The 16494-nt window shown below is 49.2% G+C and overlaps 1 protein-coding gene across 1 annotated transcript; it reads right to left on the bottom strand.

The window, feature by feature from the left end:
* Positions 1–11094: 11094 nt before the first annotated feature.
* IFI30 (IFI30 lysosomal thiol reductase) lies at positions 11095–14514 on the bottom strand. Its single transcript, XM_006057941.4, has 7 exons — positions 14325–14514; positions 13129–13311; positions 12965–13039; positions 12618–12710; positions 11639–11791; positions 11459–11512; positions 11095–11370 (listed from the first exon to the last, which is right to left on the bottom strand). Exons 1-7 carry the CDS (start codon positions 14436–14438, stop codon positions 11308–11310), a joined length of 735 nt encoding a protein of 244 aa, XP_006058003.3. The 5' UTR covers positions 14439–14514; the 3' UTR covers positions 11095–11307.
* Between the last annotated feature and the right edge of the window lie 1980 nt (positions 14515–16494).

The raw sequence follows: 16494 nt of genomic DNA, 5'->3' as shown, positions 1-16494 counted from the left end.
CTTAGTGGCCCCAGGAGGAGGAGAAGAATGTAAGACCACAGCAACTCTGATACTTATCTTCAGCCTTATTTTTCATCCTAAAACTTGAAGGCCTTTTCTAACTTCCCAGGAGGTGGGGCATGGTCTTGAAAGCATTAGCTTGCTGTGGTCCCCCTTTGCCTTGCAAAGTAATAAACCTACTCCATTCTACTCCTCTAAAACTCTTGTCTCCATATTCATATTCGGCATCGGTGAACAGAGCCCGGGTTTTTTGTGTGTGTGACACAGTGGCATCAGTTCCACATGAAGATGCTGGCTATGTGGGGGTTCCAGCCCATACAGATTAAAACAAGGAGCTGTCCTGAACCGGGGCCCCTAGGTCAGGTATCTGGAGATTTTTACTCACTGACAGGAGGGTCCACACCCCTATTCAGCCTTGAAGCAGTTACAGAAGATACCACCGTTGTCCTTCTGCTTCTCATAAGAACATGGGAGTAAAATATCTGAGGGGAGAACAAAACAGGACGGGAGGAGACAGGGCACAATTTTTGAAAGAATGACATAGCCCAAGGACACAAAATAAACTGATAAGAACCAAATGGGTTCAAGACGGTGGACAAGCCACCTTCCACTAGACCTTGAGCCTCAGTATACGCTCACTGTAACACATCAACAAGCTAAGTCACACACTCGCACATGCCATGACAGTTCCCAGGCTGATCATTAAAGATCAGAATGTGGCGGCCCAATTCTTGGAAATCTCTGCCCCTTCCCAAATAGTTGGAATAACCTGCTCATTAACTGATGTAATTACCCAGCCCATAAAAGCTAACCACACCACATTTTGAGGCCACACTCGCCCTCTGTGACAGCCCACACGCTTGTCTGTGGGATGTCTTTCTAAACAAATCCACTTCTTACCTATCACTTTGTCTCTCACTGAATTCTTTCTGCGATGAGACATCAAGAACCTGAGCTTCATTAGGTCCTGAAACCAGGTGTTGTGATCTCAGTTGGAAGACTGGGTTTTGGCTGTGTTCCAGTCCCAACCCCATGGGTTCAAGTCCTAGTCTGAGCTGAAAGTGAAAGTTGCTCAGTGGTGTCCGACTCTTTGCGACCCCATGGACTATAGCCTGCCAGGCTCCTCTGTCCATGGAATTCTCCAAGCCAGAATATTGGAGTGGGTAAGCTGTTCCTTTTAACAGGGGATCTTCCAAACCCGGAGATCAAACCCTGGTCTCCCACATTACAGGCAGATTCCTTACCATCTGAGCCACCAGGGAAGCCCACAGTCTGAGCTGATGGATGATGTCATTGGCAGGGCTTCCCAGGTGATGCTAGTGGTAAAGAGCCCACCTGCCAATGCAGGAGACACCAGAAACATGGGTTCAATCCCTGGGTAGGGAAGACCCCCTGAAGGAGGGCATGGCAACCCAATCCAGCATTCTTGCCTGGAGAATCCCATAAACAGAGGAGCTTAGCAGGCTACAGTCCATAGAGTCTCAAAGAGTCGGACACAACTGAAACGACTTAGCACGCACACACACAATGTCATTGCTGCTGCTGCTGCTAAGTTGCTTCAGTCATGTCTGACTCAGTGCGACCCCATGGACTGCAGCCTACCAGGCTTCTCCGTCCATGGGATTCTCCAGGCAATAACACTGGAATGGGTTGCCATTTCCTTCTCCAATGCATGAAAGGGGAAAGTGAAAGTGAAGTCGCTCAATCATGTCTGACTCTTAGTGACCCCATGGACTGCAGCCAACCAGGCTCCTCCATCCATGGGATTTTCCGGGCAACAGTACTGGAGTGGGGTGCCATTGCCTTCTCCCACACGATGTCATTAGGGACTGGGAATTTGGCTTTATATGACCATTTGGCATTCCCTATCAATGGATTACTGATTTCTGGTTGAAAAGAAATGGAAGGTCTATTCCGGATTTAGTGCCCAGGGACTAGTTAGGGACTTCTTTGGCTATCCAGTGGTTAAGATTCCATACTTCCACTCCAGGGGGGTTGAGTTTGATCCCTGGTCAGGGAACCAAGAATCCACATGGTGTAGACAAAGTTTTTTCTTAAAGGTCAAAATGTCAAAAGAATTTAGCGCCCATCGAGGAACAGCTTTTGATGTCTGGACGTGATATTGAGTGTTTCTGTTGAAAGAATTCAGAACATGCCACCCCTCCACCAATATGCTACTCTAGCAGACTGATTATTTTGAGTTCAAGGCATTAGTATAACAGCAAGATGCAAGAAGGGCTCTGGGAACTTCCTTTTTATTCCTGAAAGCAAGAAATAAACTTCCCATGGGAAAGTTTTCTTCCCTATACTGGGAGGAAGAAACCTTTTATCCTCAGAGACAGAGTCAGATTTTTCTCAAAAGATTTTTTTCCATGAGGACAATCCGTACTAACAGGTCTTTTGAAATAACTTATCCTCCTTGTCTCCCCAGGTATTTCAATAGCTTTTCTGTAGTTGCTCCTCTGTTCCACCTAGTAAATAACAAGTCTTTTGGTCTTCATTTTCTTCTTTTTTTTTGGCAAAGTTTCCCACATACACATAAATTTTGTGTGCTTTCGCCCCTGTTAATCTGTCTTGTATGTCAGTTTCAGTTGGAGACCCTAGAAGGTGAGGAAAATTCTACATCCACTATGGTTCTGGAGACAAGAATGGGCTAGCATTGGCAGGGATGCAATTGACTTCTGGGTCTGCAACTTAGAGATCCAAGGACCAGGCTGGAGCAGAAGCTAGAATCCTTACCATATCTGTCTCCCTGATTGCTGTCTGTGGTACCTCGCAGAGAGAGGATGGTAAACAATTTCTCTTTATCTTTTTCTTTCCGGGTGGATTGGCCAGAGAAAAGCATTTGAAAGGATTAGTTCTTTGGGTAGTTAACTCTTGTGAGCTTTTTTTCTTTTTTTGGCCGTGCTGTAAGGAAAGCAGGATCTTAGTTCCTTGACCAAGGATGGAACCTGTGCCCCCGGTAGTGGAAGCTCTGAGTCCTAACCACTAGATCACGAGGAAATTCCCAGAACTCTTGTAAATTTTGTGTGGGGTACCCACTTGTCAACCCTTTCCCTCCCAGGGACAGCTATTTCCTCTATGTTTCCTATTGTGTGCTGAGAGCTTGGCTTGGCTTTCTGTCTGCCGGGACATGCCGGCATGTTTGGTCCTGAGTGTCAGACCCTCAGGTGAGAACCTTGAGAATATGCTGATAGCCACACACAAATGTATTTTGCACCCCATTTGTGGATAGGGTCCTACCGACCACTGAGCCTCTGAGGGAAATTGTCCAAGTCTTTCTCTCTTTTGGTCATCTTTGAGAGAGGCTCTGGATCTTGAAGGGGCTTCCCAGGTGGCACCCACCTGCCAATGCAGGAAACAGCAGAGATGTGGGTTTGATCCCTGGGTCGGGAAGATTGCCTGGAGGAGGGCATGGCAATGCACTCCAGTATTCTTGCCTAGAGAATCCCCTGGACAGAGGAGCCTGGTGGGCTACAGTCCATGGGTCCCAAAGAGCGGGACACGATTTAGCATACTTGCTGGATTTGAGAGGGTGCCATTTTTTGCACTCTTTGGGAAAATCTCATGCATCCATGAGAGGGCTTCTCTGGTGGCTCAGATAAGAAAGAATCTGCCTGAAATGTGGGAGACCTGGGTCAGGAAGATTCCCTGGAGAAAGAAATAGCTACCCATTCCAGTATTCTGTCCTGGAGAATTCCATGGATTAAGAATCCTGGTGGGGTTACTCGACTGAGCAACTAACACTTTCACTTCACTTCATGCACCCATGGTTTAGTCACAGGAGACTGACTGATTTTGAATCACTTGAAATAAGTATGCTTTTGGTTTAAAAATAGTAGGAAAAAAATGAGTTCAGTACTGTTGGGAAATTTTACTGTTTGAGCTGAAACCAGATATTGAAAGGATTTTTTTTTTTTTTTAAGGAAGTCTATGGCTTATTTGGTGGAGAAGGCAATGGCACCCCACTCCAGTCCTCTTGCCTGGAAAATCCCACGGACGGAGGAGCCTGGTAGGCTGCAGTCCATGGGGTCGCTAGGAGTCGGACACGACTGAGCGACTTCACTTTCACTTTTCACTTTCATGCATTGGAGAAGGAAATGGCAACCCACTCCAGTGTTCTTGCCTGGAGAATCCCAGGGACGGGGGGGCCTGGTGGGCTGCCATCTCTGGGGTCGCACAGAGTCAGATATGACTGAAGTGACTTAGCAGCAGCAGCAGCAGCATGGCTTATTTGGAGAAATTGGCTTAATTGGAGATATATTCAGAGTCTGATTGGAAGGATAATCAAGGCCTTCTCTCCTAAGCTAAAATGGAATTATATATCAGAGGGCTATTTGGAAACATACTGGCAAGCAAAAAAGTTTTAAAAGCCTTTTTTCAAGGGCTTCCCTCGTGGCTCAATGGTAAAGAATCCCTCTGACAACGCAGGAGACATGAGTTGAATCCGTGATTGAAGAAGATCCCAAGTGCCTTGGAGCAACTAAGCCCATGTCCAGAACTTCTCCACAATGAGAAGCTTGTGAATCTACTAGAGAATCAACTAGAGAGTAGCCACTGCTCTCTGCAACTAGAGAAAAGCCCTTGCAGCAACAAAGATTCAGCATGGCTATAAATAAATAAATAAAATTATTTTCAAAAAGCCTTCTTCACAAATACTAGTTAACTTATTCCATCTGCCAGAAACACAATTTGCATCCAATTATTTTTTCTTAAATAATGAGTTTAAAATTCTTGTACTTGTTTCATGGCTAAACTTTAAAAATAAAAGCTACAAACTCTCTGTTTGCTTTTGTCTCTATGATTGCCTGTGTATCCATGTTGTTGCGTCCTTTAATGGACTGGAACTTGGTGGTCCAGAGTCGACGATAAAAGTGAAAGAGAGAAAGAAGCTAGTATTTCCTGGTTTACGCAGAAAACCAATAAAACCCTAGAACAGGGCTTGCACCGCTTACGAAGGCACAGGGTGTCCTCTCGAGGAGGTCTTGAAAGCCCGGGCAGGAGAGTGAGCTCAGTGGGTTTCCACACTCCAGAGAATTAGCCAGAGGGACAGAGAGAGAGAGAGAGAGAGAGGGAGAGAGAAAGAAAGACACGGGGACCCAAGTCTCTGGTGGAGCAAGGGTGCTTCAATGATCTTTCTGTGAGTATATATAGGCTGGTATACAAGGAATTTCTTTAAACAATGATAAAGATCAGAAAACCAAACGTACAACAACCGTTATCAAGGAAACAAGGAATTAGCAATGGTCATAAGGTCAGAAGACAATCTATATGTCAAGAAAGAGAGTCGTGAACAAGCAGTTTTGTCATAAGGAGAATGTTTACTGAAGGAAATCCACAAATGTGTTTTATCTCATGACCTCATTCCTGGGAGCAGCGTGCCACTCCACTCGTTCCCGTTATCAGGAGCTGATAAGGAACAAGGATTTATGAGAGACAGAAAACAGCACACAGGAATCCTCCTGTTAAACATTTCCTGACACTGTTACATGTATGTAATATTTTCTTTTTTACCTCTAGGAAGTATTTCTAAAAATTAACTTGTAAAAGAGCTCTATTCAGTTGGCTTTAAAAAAGGTACTTACATTGATTAGTCAAACAAACAAATTTAGCTGTCTCGGCTAAATGTTTAAGATTTTAAAACCATGAACTCAACTTAGGGACAAAACAAATGATAAAAGTGAGTTGCTTGACATATATCAACAGTAAACTTTAAAATAACAGAAGTCTGGACTTCCCTGGCGGCACAGTGAATAAGAATCCACGTGCCACCGCAGGGGACACGGGTTCGATCCCTGGTCCAGGGAGATCGCTCTTGCTGGGGAGCAACTCAGCCTGTGTGCCACAACTGAGCCAGCGTTCTAGAGCCCGTGCTCTGCAACAAGAGAAGCCACCGCGATAAGAAACCTGGGGATGGCAGCAAAGAGTAGCCCCCGCTCACCACAACTAAAGACAGCCTGTGCACAGCAACAAATATCCTGCAGATCCAAAAATAATCGATTGATTAAAAAATTATATAAAAGAAGTCATATATTTAACTTTTTATATTCTTTGCTTCTGTGATTTTTGACACTTGCCTGATTTATCAACAAGAAAAATAGAGTAAGGTCATGGCTAGCTATTTAACGACTCATGAAAATTTCACGAGTAATCTAAGTATAATTGTTAGAAAACAAGTAATACATATAAATGAGATACACGTTTATAAGTGAGCTTTTCAACAATAATTATGTGTTACAATATGTGTGCTTAAAAATAACTTCCAGAATCATTATGGAAGCTTGAAACCTTGGAGTTACACTAAGTTAAGAAATGATGGATCATTGAATATGTAGATCATTTTCAAATAAGGGAAAATACTACAATATTAATTAATAAACATAAGCTTATCTCTTTGGCTTCTTAATTTTTACAGAGGCACTAATGATGTTTAGACTACTAATGTGTCCTTTGCCACATCAAAAAATTGTATTAGAAGGAAGCATATGCCTCTACAGATTATTAAATGATATATTCATAATTTTGTGAGTCTACTGCAGAATACTGGTATAGACATTAGTATAAATGTTGGTATGGCCACAGACAGTTTACAATTGCTTGCTTCCTAGTTTTCATTGGAAATTAGAGTTACTAATGAACTGTGGTGTTGGAGAAGACTCTTGAGAGTCCCTTGGACTGCAAGGAGATCCAACCAGTCCATTCTGAAGGAGATCAGCCCTGGGATTTCTTTGGAAGGAATGATGCTAAAGCTGAAACTCCAGTACTTTGGCCACCTCATGCGAAGAGTTGACTCATTGGAAAAGACTCTGATGCTCAGAGGGATTGGGGGCAGGAGGAAAACGGGACGACAGAGGATGAGATGGCTGGATGGCATCACCGATTCAATGGACGTGAGTGTGAGTGAACTTCGGGAGTTGGTGATGGACAGGGAGGTCTGGCATGGTGCGATTCATGGGGTCGCAAAGAGTCGGACACGACTGAGCAACTGAACTGAACTGAAGAATGGTTGCATAGTAATCTATGAATTTTTTAACCAAGTGTTCAAACCTTTCATGTTTTGGACAAGCTTCCCAAAATCGAATTCTGAATTTTACTTCCCCTATGCTGTTTCCTCTTGAGCCACAGCTGAACTTTATGGAGCTATAAACTCTGTCTGCATGCCTGGTGATGGCTTAGTGGCTCAGTTGTGTCTGACTCTTTGAGACCCCATGGACTGTTGCCCACCAGGCTCCTCTGTCCATGGAATTTTCCAGGCAAGAATACTGGAGTGGTTTGCCATTTCCTTCTCCAGGGGATCTTCCTGACCCAGGGATCAAACCCAGGTCTCCTGCATTGCAGGTGATTCTTTACTGAATGAGCCACCATCTGCCTGCCTGCTGCTGCTAAGTCGCTTCAGTCGTGTCCGACTCTAGGCGACCCCATAGACGGCAGCCCACCAGGCTCCCCCGTCCCTGGGTTCTCCAGGCAAGAACACTGGAGTGGGTTGCCATTTCCTTCTCCAATGCAGGAAAGTGAAAAGTGAAAGTGAAGTCGCTCAGTCATGTCTGTAATTCAGAGGCCTTTACTTCTCACTGTGAGTATATTTTTCTATATCAGGAAGTGTGAGAGGCAGCATTCTAAGATATGGTCCCAAGATTTCTGCCTCAGATTTATATCTGTACATTCTCCTTAAGTGTAGGTAGAACTCGTGAATATGATAAAATGGCGAATATGATGTGATGTTGTATTTTAGAAGGAATTTGTAAAAAATTTCATTTTACTCAAGTATGGTTGCTTTACAATGCTGTGTTAATTTTTAGAAGGGATTTTGTAGTCATAATTACTCTAGTCAGTTAATTAAAAAGAAGCTTGGCTAGTGCCCTCCTTGTGACATATTTCTTTTTCTTCATTGATGTATAGTTGATATATCCTAGTATATAAATTAGTTGTACAATATAAAGATTCACAATTTTTAAAGGTTACACTCCATTTGTAGTTATTACAAAACATTGGCTATAGTTTCCGTGATATACAATGTATCCTTGTAGCATATGTGTGTTGGTCGCTCAGTCATGTCTGACGGCAACATGGAATTCTCCAGGCAAGAATACTGGGGTGAGAAAGCATTCCCTTCTCCAGGGAATCTTTCTGGCTGGGGGATTCAAATCGTGATCTCCCGCATTGTAATCAGGTTCTTTACCGTGTGAGCCACCAGGGAAGCCCATCCTTGTAGCGTGTGAGTGTGTGTGTGTGTGTGTGTGTGTGTTCAGTCACTTCAGTAGTGTCCGACTCTTTGAGACCCTAGGACTGTAACCCACCAGGCTCCTCTGTCCATGGGATTCTCCAGGCAAGAATACTGCAGTGGGTTGCCATACCCTCCTCCAGGGGATCTTCCCAGCCCTGGGATTGAACTTTCATCTGCTTCCATCTCCTGCACTGCAGGCAGATTCTTTACCCACTGAGCCACCAGGGAAGCCCCTTTGTAGCATATTTTATGCCTGATGGTCTGTACCTCTTAATCCCTTACCTCTATATTGCCCCTCCACCCCTCTCCACTGGTAATCACTATTTTGTTCTCTATATCTGGGAGTCGGCCTCTTTTTTGGTATATTCACTAGCAGGTTGTCGTTTTTTAGCTCTGTGAAAAATTTCTATGTGGCAGATTCCTGAAGGGGCATTTACTGATATCAGGGAACCACAGGACAGACTTATCAGTCCTAATTCCAGTTATTTGTTCAAATGTAAACTTGGCCATGATCCCACCATATTGCATTTAGCTATCCCTCTCCTTAGGCTCCTCTGGTCTCTGATCTTTCTGGTTTTTTTCTTGTCCTTCAGGGTTTTTTCTTGCTTTTTATGACCATGACACCTTTGAAGAGGACCAGTGGGGCACTTGGTAGAATGTCCCTCCATCTGGGGTCAGGTGCTGTTTTCTCGTGGTTAGATTGGGGTTCACAAAGGTGTCCGTGAGAAAGCGCATGATACTGCATGACTTACTCCTGGTGACGCTCGCCTGAAGCATGTGACCCTCACCTGGACCACGTGGTTCAGGGGCTGTCTGCCAGCTGTTTCTGCTCCACTATTGAGTTACCATATCTCACTTTCCCTTCTTTGGAATTGAGTCCCTGAATCCAGCCCACTCTCAGGGTTGGGGTGAGGGGGTGGAATTAAGCTCCACTTTCTGGAACAGAGACCATCCCCAGATAGGATTTCATCAACCAGTGTCAAGAGACTAAGTTGGACTTTTGGCAGAAGTGCTACAAAACCCTCTCAGGAAAGCTGGCTTGTCCCTAGCTTGCAGGGTAAGCCTTACAGATCCAGCCAGGCCAACCTTTGCAGATTTCGGGGACATCAAAGAAGAGTCAAATTCACCAAAAGGCATAGATATAGCAGGTGAAGCTCAGGCTCGTATCTTCAGTTAGCAAAGGATAGAGGCTTTTGGAAGTCCACTTTGAGATTCCTTATGGAAACTTCCAGTAAAGCAAGCTGAACTCTTGCTGTACCCATGTAAAATAATCAGGGCAAATTCGATGAGACCTGGCAAGGAAGGTCTTTCTTTGAGATTATTTTTAACAAAAGGGACAGCTCAAATATTATTTAGTCATAAAAAAACAGAAGGAAATCCTGCCATCTGTGGCACCGTGGATGAAGCTGGTAGGTGTCATGCTAAGAGAAATTAGCCAGACAGAGAACGATTAAAATCTGCGTGATTTCACTTATGTGTGGAAGTTAAAATAGCCCAACTCACAGAAACAGAAGAATGCCGGTTTTCAGGAGCTAGGGGATGGGGTGAGGAATGGGGTGACGTTGGTCAAAGGGTACAAACTTTTACCATAAGCCCTGAGGATCTAAGGCACAGCATGGTGCCTATATTTAGAGCGCTGTATTTTTACATGTGAAAGTTGCTAAGCAAGTAAATTTTAAGCATTCTAACCACATACACCAACTGCAGATCATGTAGGACTGTATTTATTGGGGGGAAAAAATCTGTGTAGGCTGTTTCCCTGGTGGTCCAGTGATTAAGAGTCCGCCTTGCAATGTATGGACACCGATTCTATCTCTGGTCTATTAAGATCCCACATGCTGAGCAGCAACTAAGCCCGTGCGCCACGACAAGCCCGTGCTCTCGAGTCTGTGGGCCGCCATGATGCCTGAACGCCTTCAAGCCCGTGCGCGGCAACAGGAGAAGCCGCCGCAGTGAGAGGCCCATGGACTGCAGTGAAGAGCAGACCCCAGCTCGCGGCAACTAGAGGAAGCTGCGTGCGCAGCAACGAAGATCCAGCTCAGCCAAAAACAAATAAACAAAATTATTTTACAAAATCTGTGCAGAAGTGGATCTATGCAGTTCAAGCCTGTGTTGGTCAAGGGTCAACTGTATTAAGATTATAAAAACATCATAAAACTGGGTGCAAAAAAAGGGAAAGCTGATCATTTCTCTGCCCCTGTGAGTCAGTTTGCCCAATCATTTCAATATTCCTGATCTATAAACCTGTTTGTTCTTTGAATATCTGACCAGTTGCCCCTCACAAATCATGAAATAGAGAAAATCTTTAACATGCATTCATTTTACACCAGCGTGAGAACCATGACTTGTTCCCCTTCTTTGAAAGTTATCCTGTAACATGGCCTGTTGTTCTTAGATGTCTCAGCCTGGCACTCTAACTCCAGATCTTGTTGCTGTCTGGGTCTTTTCACACTTGTTCCCCTTCCCTGGAACTCCATGACTTCTCCCCAGTAAACATATTCTTTCAAACTCCCCAGACAAGGTCACTGCCCCACCTGTGGCCTTGCATGATTCCAGTTACCATCTTCTGGCTTAACCCATGATGCCTAGTGTGGGGCAGCGTAAAAGAGTAGCTAGGGATGTGTGTTGATGTAACGGGTATATTTTTTGCCTAATGAACTCCTAGTCACCCTTCAAAACCCCAGCCCTAATGTCCCTCCTTCCTATGAAGAACCTTCATTTCTCCTCTGGGCTCCTCTAGTACTGGTGCCTCCCACTCTGGCCCATCCCTGCCCCATGGGACTAGGGCTATCTGTCTGGCTCTTCATCCCCAGGACAGGGAGGTTCTCAGGGGTCCCAGCATTGTGCATATCTGGAAAAAGGAGATTTGCTGAATCACAAAATCCAAAAGTGTTTATTAAGTGAGTTTCGATGTAGCACCATTCACAGTGAGACAAGATTCTTGATCCTGGGGCAGAATTTTGAGTCTGGGCTTCGTAGAATAGGTAGAAGTAGTGGCTTTGCTGAGTCAGGGATCAAAAAACAAGGACAGGTGCGATTTCGTTCTTCTTGCACCAGCTCCCTTCCAGGACACCGGTTGTCAGTCACTTGAAGTGGACTTCCTTGGACAGCTCAGCTGTGAGTTGGCAGACATCTGGCTTCTGGCCCTGGAGAAGGTGGCTGTGAGTTGGGGTCCTGAAGGGAGACCCTACCCTACCCCCCCAGCCAGATCCCTCCATTCCCTGCCTGGCTTACCTGGTACAACCGGCAGACAAGGTGTAGGAGATGTTCCTCATCTTTCATGTGTTCCTGAACAAGCAAGACAGGGGGTTAAAAGTTCCACTGGCCCCCAGTCTGGCCCTTGCCTCCTGCCTCCCAGATCAATGCACATGCCCATCAGCCCAGTCCCTGCCGGGGGGCCCCAAGAGTTCTTACCCCATTGACGACGACCCAGGGCACGTATTCATGGGGTGGCCGCAGAGCGTCCGTGAGCTGAGCGTTGATGTGCAAGAGCTGCATGCCACGGTTTCCTGTAGCACACTCCATGATGGAATCCGCGGACACCTTTGGCGCATAGATCTGCAGGCACTGAGGGCAGATGGGGAGCTGGTCAGCAGGGGCATTGCCTCAGCTTCCTCCCTGTTATCTCCCCAACGGTCCTCCTTCTAGCAACCCCCACGCCCCCAAGCCCAGTTTCTGCCTCCTTACTGACGACAGGAGACAGTCGGGTTTCCAGGGATGCAGCAAGGCTCCTAAACAGCAAGTGCTTAAGACATGCCTGAGTGGAGGCCCCAGGGCAGGGGCTCAGGAAGAAGACCTCCAAGAAGACCAGACCTGCAGCCCCACCCCTGCAGTGTTTTATTTTCCCCAGAGCATCCGTAGTCGCTGTTCCCTCTGCCGGGAACACTTTTCCTCCTCCTTCCTCTGAGTCTCCTGAGTGTTCCCTCCTCCTTTGCACACCCCCAGCCACACTATGACTCTGCAGGGCTTGGAGGTGTCTTAGGGAGGCTTCAGGTCTCTTGGGTGGCCCAGATGCTTGATGAATAAATAAACAATCAGGGCAGATGAGTCACCCTTTTGGGAGTTCTTTTTCATAATCCTCCAGGGAGGGAGGTGGGCCAGAGGTGTCATCTCCATACCCCAGAGAAGGATCACTGTCTGTATCCTTGTATATTCCTGTTCAACCAAGCCCAGCTCAGAGGCACCTCGTCCAGGAAGCCCTCCCTGATCTATCAGGCAGGCCCGCAGAAGATCTTGGTTCTCTCCATTCAGAGACTGAATCTTTGAGAAAGGAGGCTGTATTCCTGGGACTGCACAGAGAGTGGCAGTTGGGGCCAGGACTTGAGCCTGAGTCTGTCTGGATGCAGGGAGGCCAGGGCCCCCCAACCCAGGCTGAATGAGGGGTGCTACTCACCGGCTTCAGGTTTTGCTCCATGTCATCCATTTCCTCCAGGCAGACAATGGTCAGGATGGCTATTTTCTGTTCCAGCTGGTCCAGTAGGCAGGCCTGGGGGTGGAAGCGGGCAGGCAAGGATGTGAATGGCTCAGAGCACCCTCCACCCCAAGGACCACCCCAGGAATAATCACGAGGTGTCCACCAATCAAGTGGAGAACAAAGACACGATTAAATGGAGGCACAGAGGCAAGGGACAGAGCTGTCTGCAATCCCTTCTGAGTCATGATTTCACCTTCCTTATCAGGGCAGTCGCCCCAGCCTCTGTGCCCCTCCCTTGGGAACTGGGGGAGAGGGGAGCTGCTCACCTCCACTTTGTTAAGCAGGCACTCCCGCTCTCCATGCTGGCACGTGAACTCCCACTTGCCGCTGACGTTTCTTTCCTGAAAAACAAGGAGGTGAGTGCTGGCTGGCCCCTCCCCCAGACCTCCTTCCTGTGGCCACGTGCCTCCCTTTTCCAGTCCCCAGGCACCTGAGCGTTCCCATAAGGCACTAAGGTGACGTTGAGGATTTCCAACACCATCAGCCACGTCGGGAAGAGCTCTCGGATCAGGAATTCCCGGCAGCCAGGGCACAGCGCCTCATAGTAGAGGCTCACGTTGACCAGGGGAACATCAGGCTTCTGGGGCGATGCCTGCAGGCACAGCTCACCGACCTGCACAGGAGGAAGGGGTGTGAGTCAAGTTAAACTCTCTCGGAGGAAGGAAGCTGCAGACAGTAGGTGTTCTATCTCACACTCCTTCCCCACCTTGCCAGGTGGGAGTCTGATGCTGAGGCTTCACCGAAAGCCTAAATCTTCCTAAATATCAGTCAGATTGCAAGATGGATGTGACACAGATTTGCAAACAGTAGGCAGTTAATGGAGGCACAAGACTTGCTTTCCTCCAGGAGATGAAACTTCTTACCCAGGGGGAGACAGGGTGGAAGAAGTCATGGCCTTCACCCGCCTGGGTCACTGCGGGTCAGCCCTGACTTCCGGTGGTGTGTATCACCACCGCCTGCTCCTTTGTGGCCACTTCATCCCCTCGAGCCATGGCCCAGGGCTGAGCAAGGCCCTACACCTCACTGACTCCTTATTTACTCTTCCTCTCCACCAGCCCACTGAACTCCTCCCAAGGCTACTGCAGAGGCGGCGCCTAATAGGTGCTGACTTCCGGCTCCAGCTGAGGGGTGCGGGCGGCCGAGTCTGTGAGCAAGTGGTTTAGCCTCCGGGGCATCTGTTTACTCCGGCCCACAAAAACGCGTGCTCTTCCCGGAACGAAACGCACCCTCGATGAATGCCCGTGGCCAGGGGCCGGCAGCTCAGCTAGTCTGGGCTTCCTTCCCCTGGCCTAAAAGAGGAGACTCTGATTCTCGCTCCAGATGTACACAGTTGGTGCTCAATGCACCTTGGGGGGAGGAGGGAGTTGCGGGAGGATGGGGTGGGGGACAGCTGAGGGACTCGGACTTCAGATAGGAAAGCGAAAGGGAAAAGAAAGTATGGCTAAAGTGCCGGATTGAAGGGTGGGGCTGGGGAGGGGTTCGCCACCCCCCTCCCCCCGGGTAGCGTCCTCTCCGGACCCCGGTGGTCCCCGTCGAAGTCGGGGGGGTGGTGGGAGGAGAGGAGCGGCCGGTCCCCCACCTGGGCGCGGGTCCCGGCTGGCCCGCCCGCCGCGTCGCCGACGCTACCTGGCAGGGGGCCGCCCCCTCGGGGAGTGCTTCCAGCAAGGACCACCGCGTTGCGGCGGGGACCTCCGGCGGCAGCAGCAGCAGCAGCACGAACAGGAGAGGCGACGAGGCCATCACAGCGGCGGCGAACACGCGACGGCGGGGAGCCGTGGCCCCGGGAAGAAGCCGCCTTTAACTCGGCGGTGGCCCGGCCCCCAGGCGGAACCCGCCTCCCGGTGCCCACGCCCCACGGGGGCCCGGGCTGGTGCCTCTGGGTATCTCTACTTTTCTCTCTGGGTCTTTCTTCCCATCCCAACCCCACCCCAGCCCCATTCCCTGCCCCCACCCCCCGCCAGGTGCTGGGCCCCGCAGTTCTTGAACAACGCGCTGCCCTTCCGTCTCCCCCAACCCTTCCCCGCAATCAGCCCGGCCCAGCCCTGTGAAACTGAGGCTGAGCACCTCGAGCAGAGGTGAGGTCGGGGCTTAGAGACAGAGAAACAGAGAGATCGAGAGATAGGAGGTCTCTATGTGCCCACGGATTCCTCTGGGGGCCGTTAGAGCAGTCCTGCCCCGCCCCCACCCCGGACCTAGCCCATGGACCCGACTCTCCAACCTCCCTACCCTGTGTTCCCACGGGAGGTGATCCCTTGCCCCGGCGTGGGCAGCCAGGCCCCCTCTCCTAGCTTGGCCCATACCCCTCCTCATTCCCAAGCTTCACCCCTCCCCCTCTCAGGCTTCCCCCCCAACCCGGACAGCGTGGTCGCGTGGGGCTGACTCAGGCTTGACCACAGCAGGGCCAGAAAGCAGAAGCCAGTGCTGGGAGGGGCACCTCACTTCTCTCGGCACCCCCATCCCTGGCTGGAGGGTGGGAAGAGAAAGCTGGTCTTCCTTCTTGCCGCTCTCCTGGGCTTGAGGAGGGGTGCACCCCTGCCCTCTGCCAGCTCCTTTGGTAGAAGAGACACCTGGGTTGGAGCAGTCATTACCTGAAGCCTGTGTGGTGTATTAATACATGGGATGTGGGATGGCCCTGTAGGACCCAAATCCAGGGGCATCAGGCAGACCCAATTTTGCTCCAGGACTGTGCTGGACACCTCAGGTGATGAAGCCCCAGCTTCTCTTTCTATAAAGTAGAAGTGAGGTTTAGGGACTAAAGCTATCATGAAGGGCTCGGAACAGAGGGAGCATTGCCCCAGGCTGGGGGTAGGGTGGAAGGTGTTCACAGGATGGCAGACTGGGCAGAGAGAATAACCTAGATAAAGGCTTGGAGGCTAGGAGTGTTGGGGAAGGAACCAACACGTTCAGACTTTGCAAGGCAAGGATTTGGGCCCCACGGGAGGAAACGCTCCCCACCCTTGCCGGGAAATCAGTCCAGCCCCCAGCTCCACAGCCCAGGTCCCCCTCCAGTTCTGGGGAAACCCCAGCCCACATGGCCACATTCATAGCAGCAGGTTCGGGTGCTGGGGTTCCCCTGAAGTCCCCATGGCTGGAAGATCCCACCTCATTCTTTTGAACCCTTCGCAGAACCCCTTTCCTTTGTGAAGCCTCTGCAAGGCTAAGCGACACGGCTTTGGGGAACTTTGTATTCAGTCCTGTACTGGGCTGAAGAAATAGCAATAAATATAATTGCTACAATTTTTCCAGTGGGTATTAAGCACCAGCCTTATTTGGAGGAATTCCTAAAGGTAACCTCACCCATTTGAGCATGAAATCCTCAGAGATGCCCAGTAGAGACTGTTGGCCTTACTTGATAAGAGGAAATGGGACGGAAACGGGAGGTGACGTTCCCAAGGAGACACAGTTGGTTGAGTGTGGAGACCTGCTAGAGGCTATGTGGGACGTTCTCTTCTGTGCTCAGGCTCCACCCGGCTGGGCTCACGGGACTGAGAAGGTGAGCTTTACCCTGCTTCCACTCAGGGCGTGGGGGAAGCCCTCAGTGGGGGCAGAGTCTGGGCTGGAGTTATTTAGAGGGTGCCTCCTGACTGGTCAGTCACTCAAGTGGGGACAGTGCTTGGGGAGGACCGAAGCTTTGAGGCCAAAGAAGGTAACTCCTGTCCCTCTGAGAGCCCAGGGGAGAGATGGATCAGACAGCGGCTCCTTCATCCCTGGGGGCTGTCTCAGCCACATTGGGTCCTGACAGGTGCCGTGGGCTGGGGAGGAGAGGAGGTTCCCAGCCCTGGGGGTGTGTGAGGGG

This window comes from Bubalus bubalis, chromosome 9, assembly GCF_019923935.1.
Source record: "Bubalus bubalis isolate 160015118507 breed Murrah chromosome 9, NDDB_SH_1, whole genome shotgun sequence".
Taxonomy (NCBI): domain Eukaryota; kingdom Metazoa; phylum Chordata; class Mammalia; order Artiodactyla; family Bovidae; genus Bubalus; species Bubalus bubalis.
Note: the sequence above shows the minus strand (reverse complement) of the source record. Positions and strands in the feature narration are given on the sequence as shown.

Bases quoted from the DNA above. Each gene is read 5' to 3' on its own strand.
- IFI30 (XM_006057941.4), bottom strand. From the start codon at position 14,438: ATGGCCTCGTCGCCTCTCCTGTTCGTGCTGCTGCTGCTGCTGCCGCCG. The intron at 13,312-14,324 runs GTAGCGTCGGCG...CCTCCTGTGCAG, and splicing joins AGGGGGCGGCCCCCTGCCAG to GTCGGTGAGCTGTGCCTGCA. The intron at 11,513-11,638 runs GTAAGAACTCTT...TTGCTTGTTCAG, and splicing joins CCTGGGTCGTCGTCAATGGG to GAACACATGAAAGATGAGGA.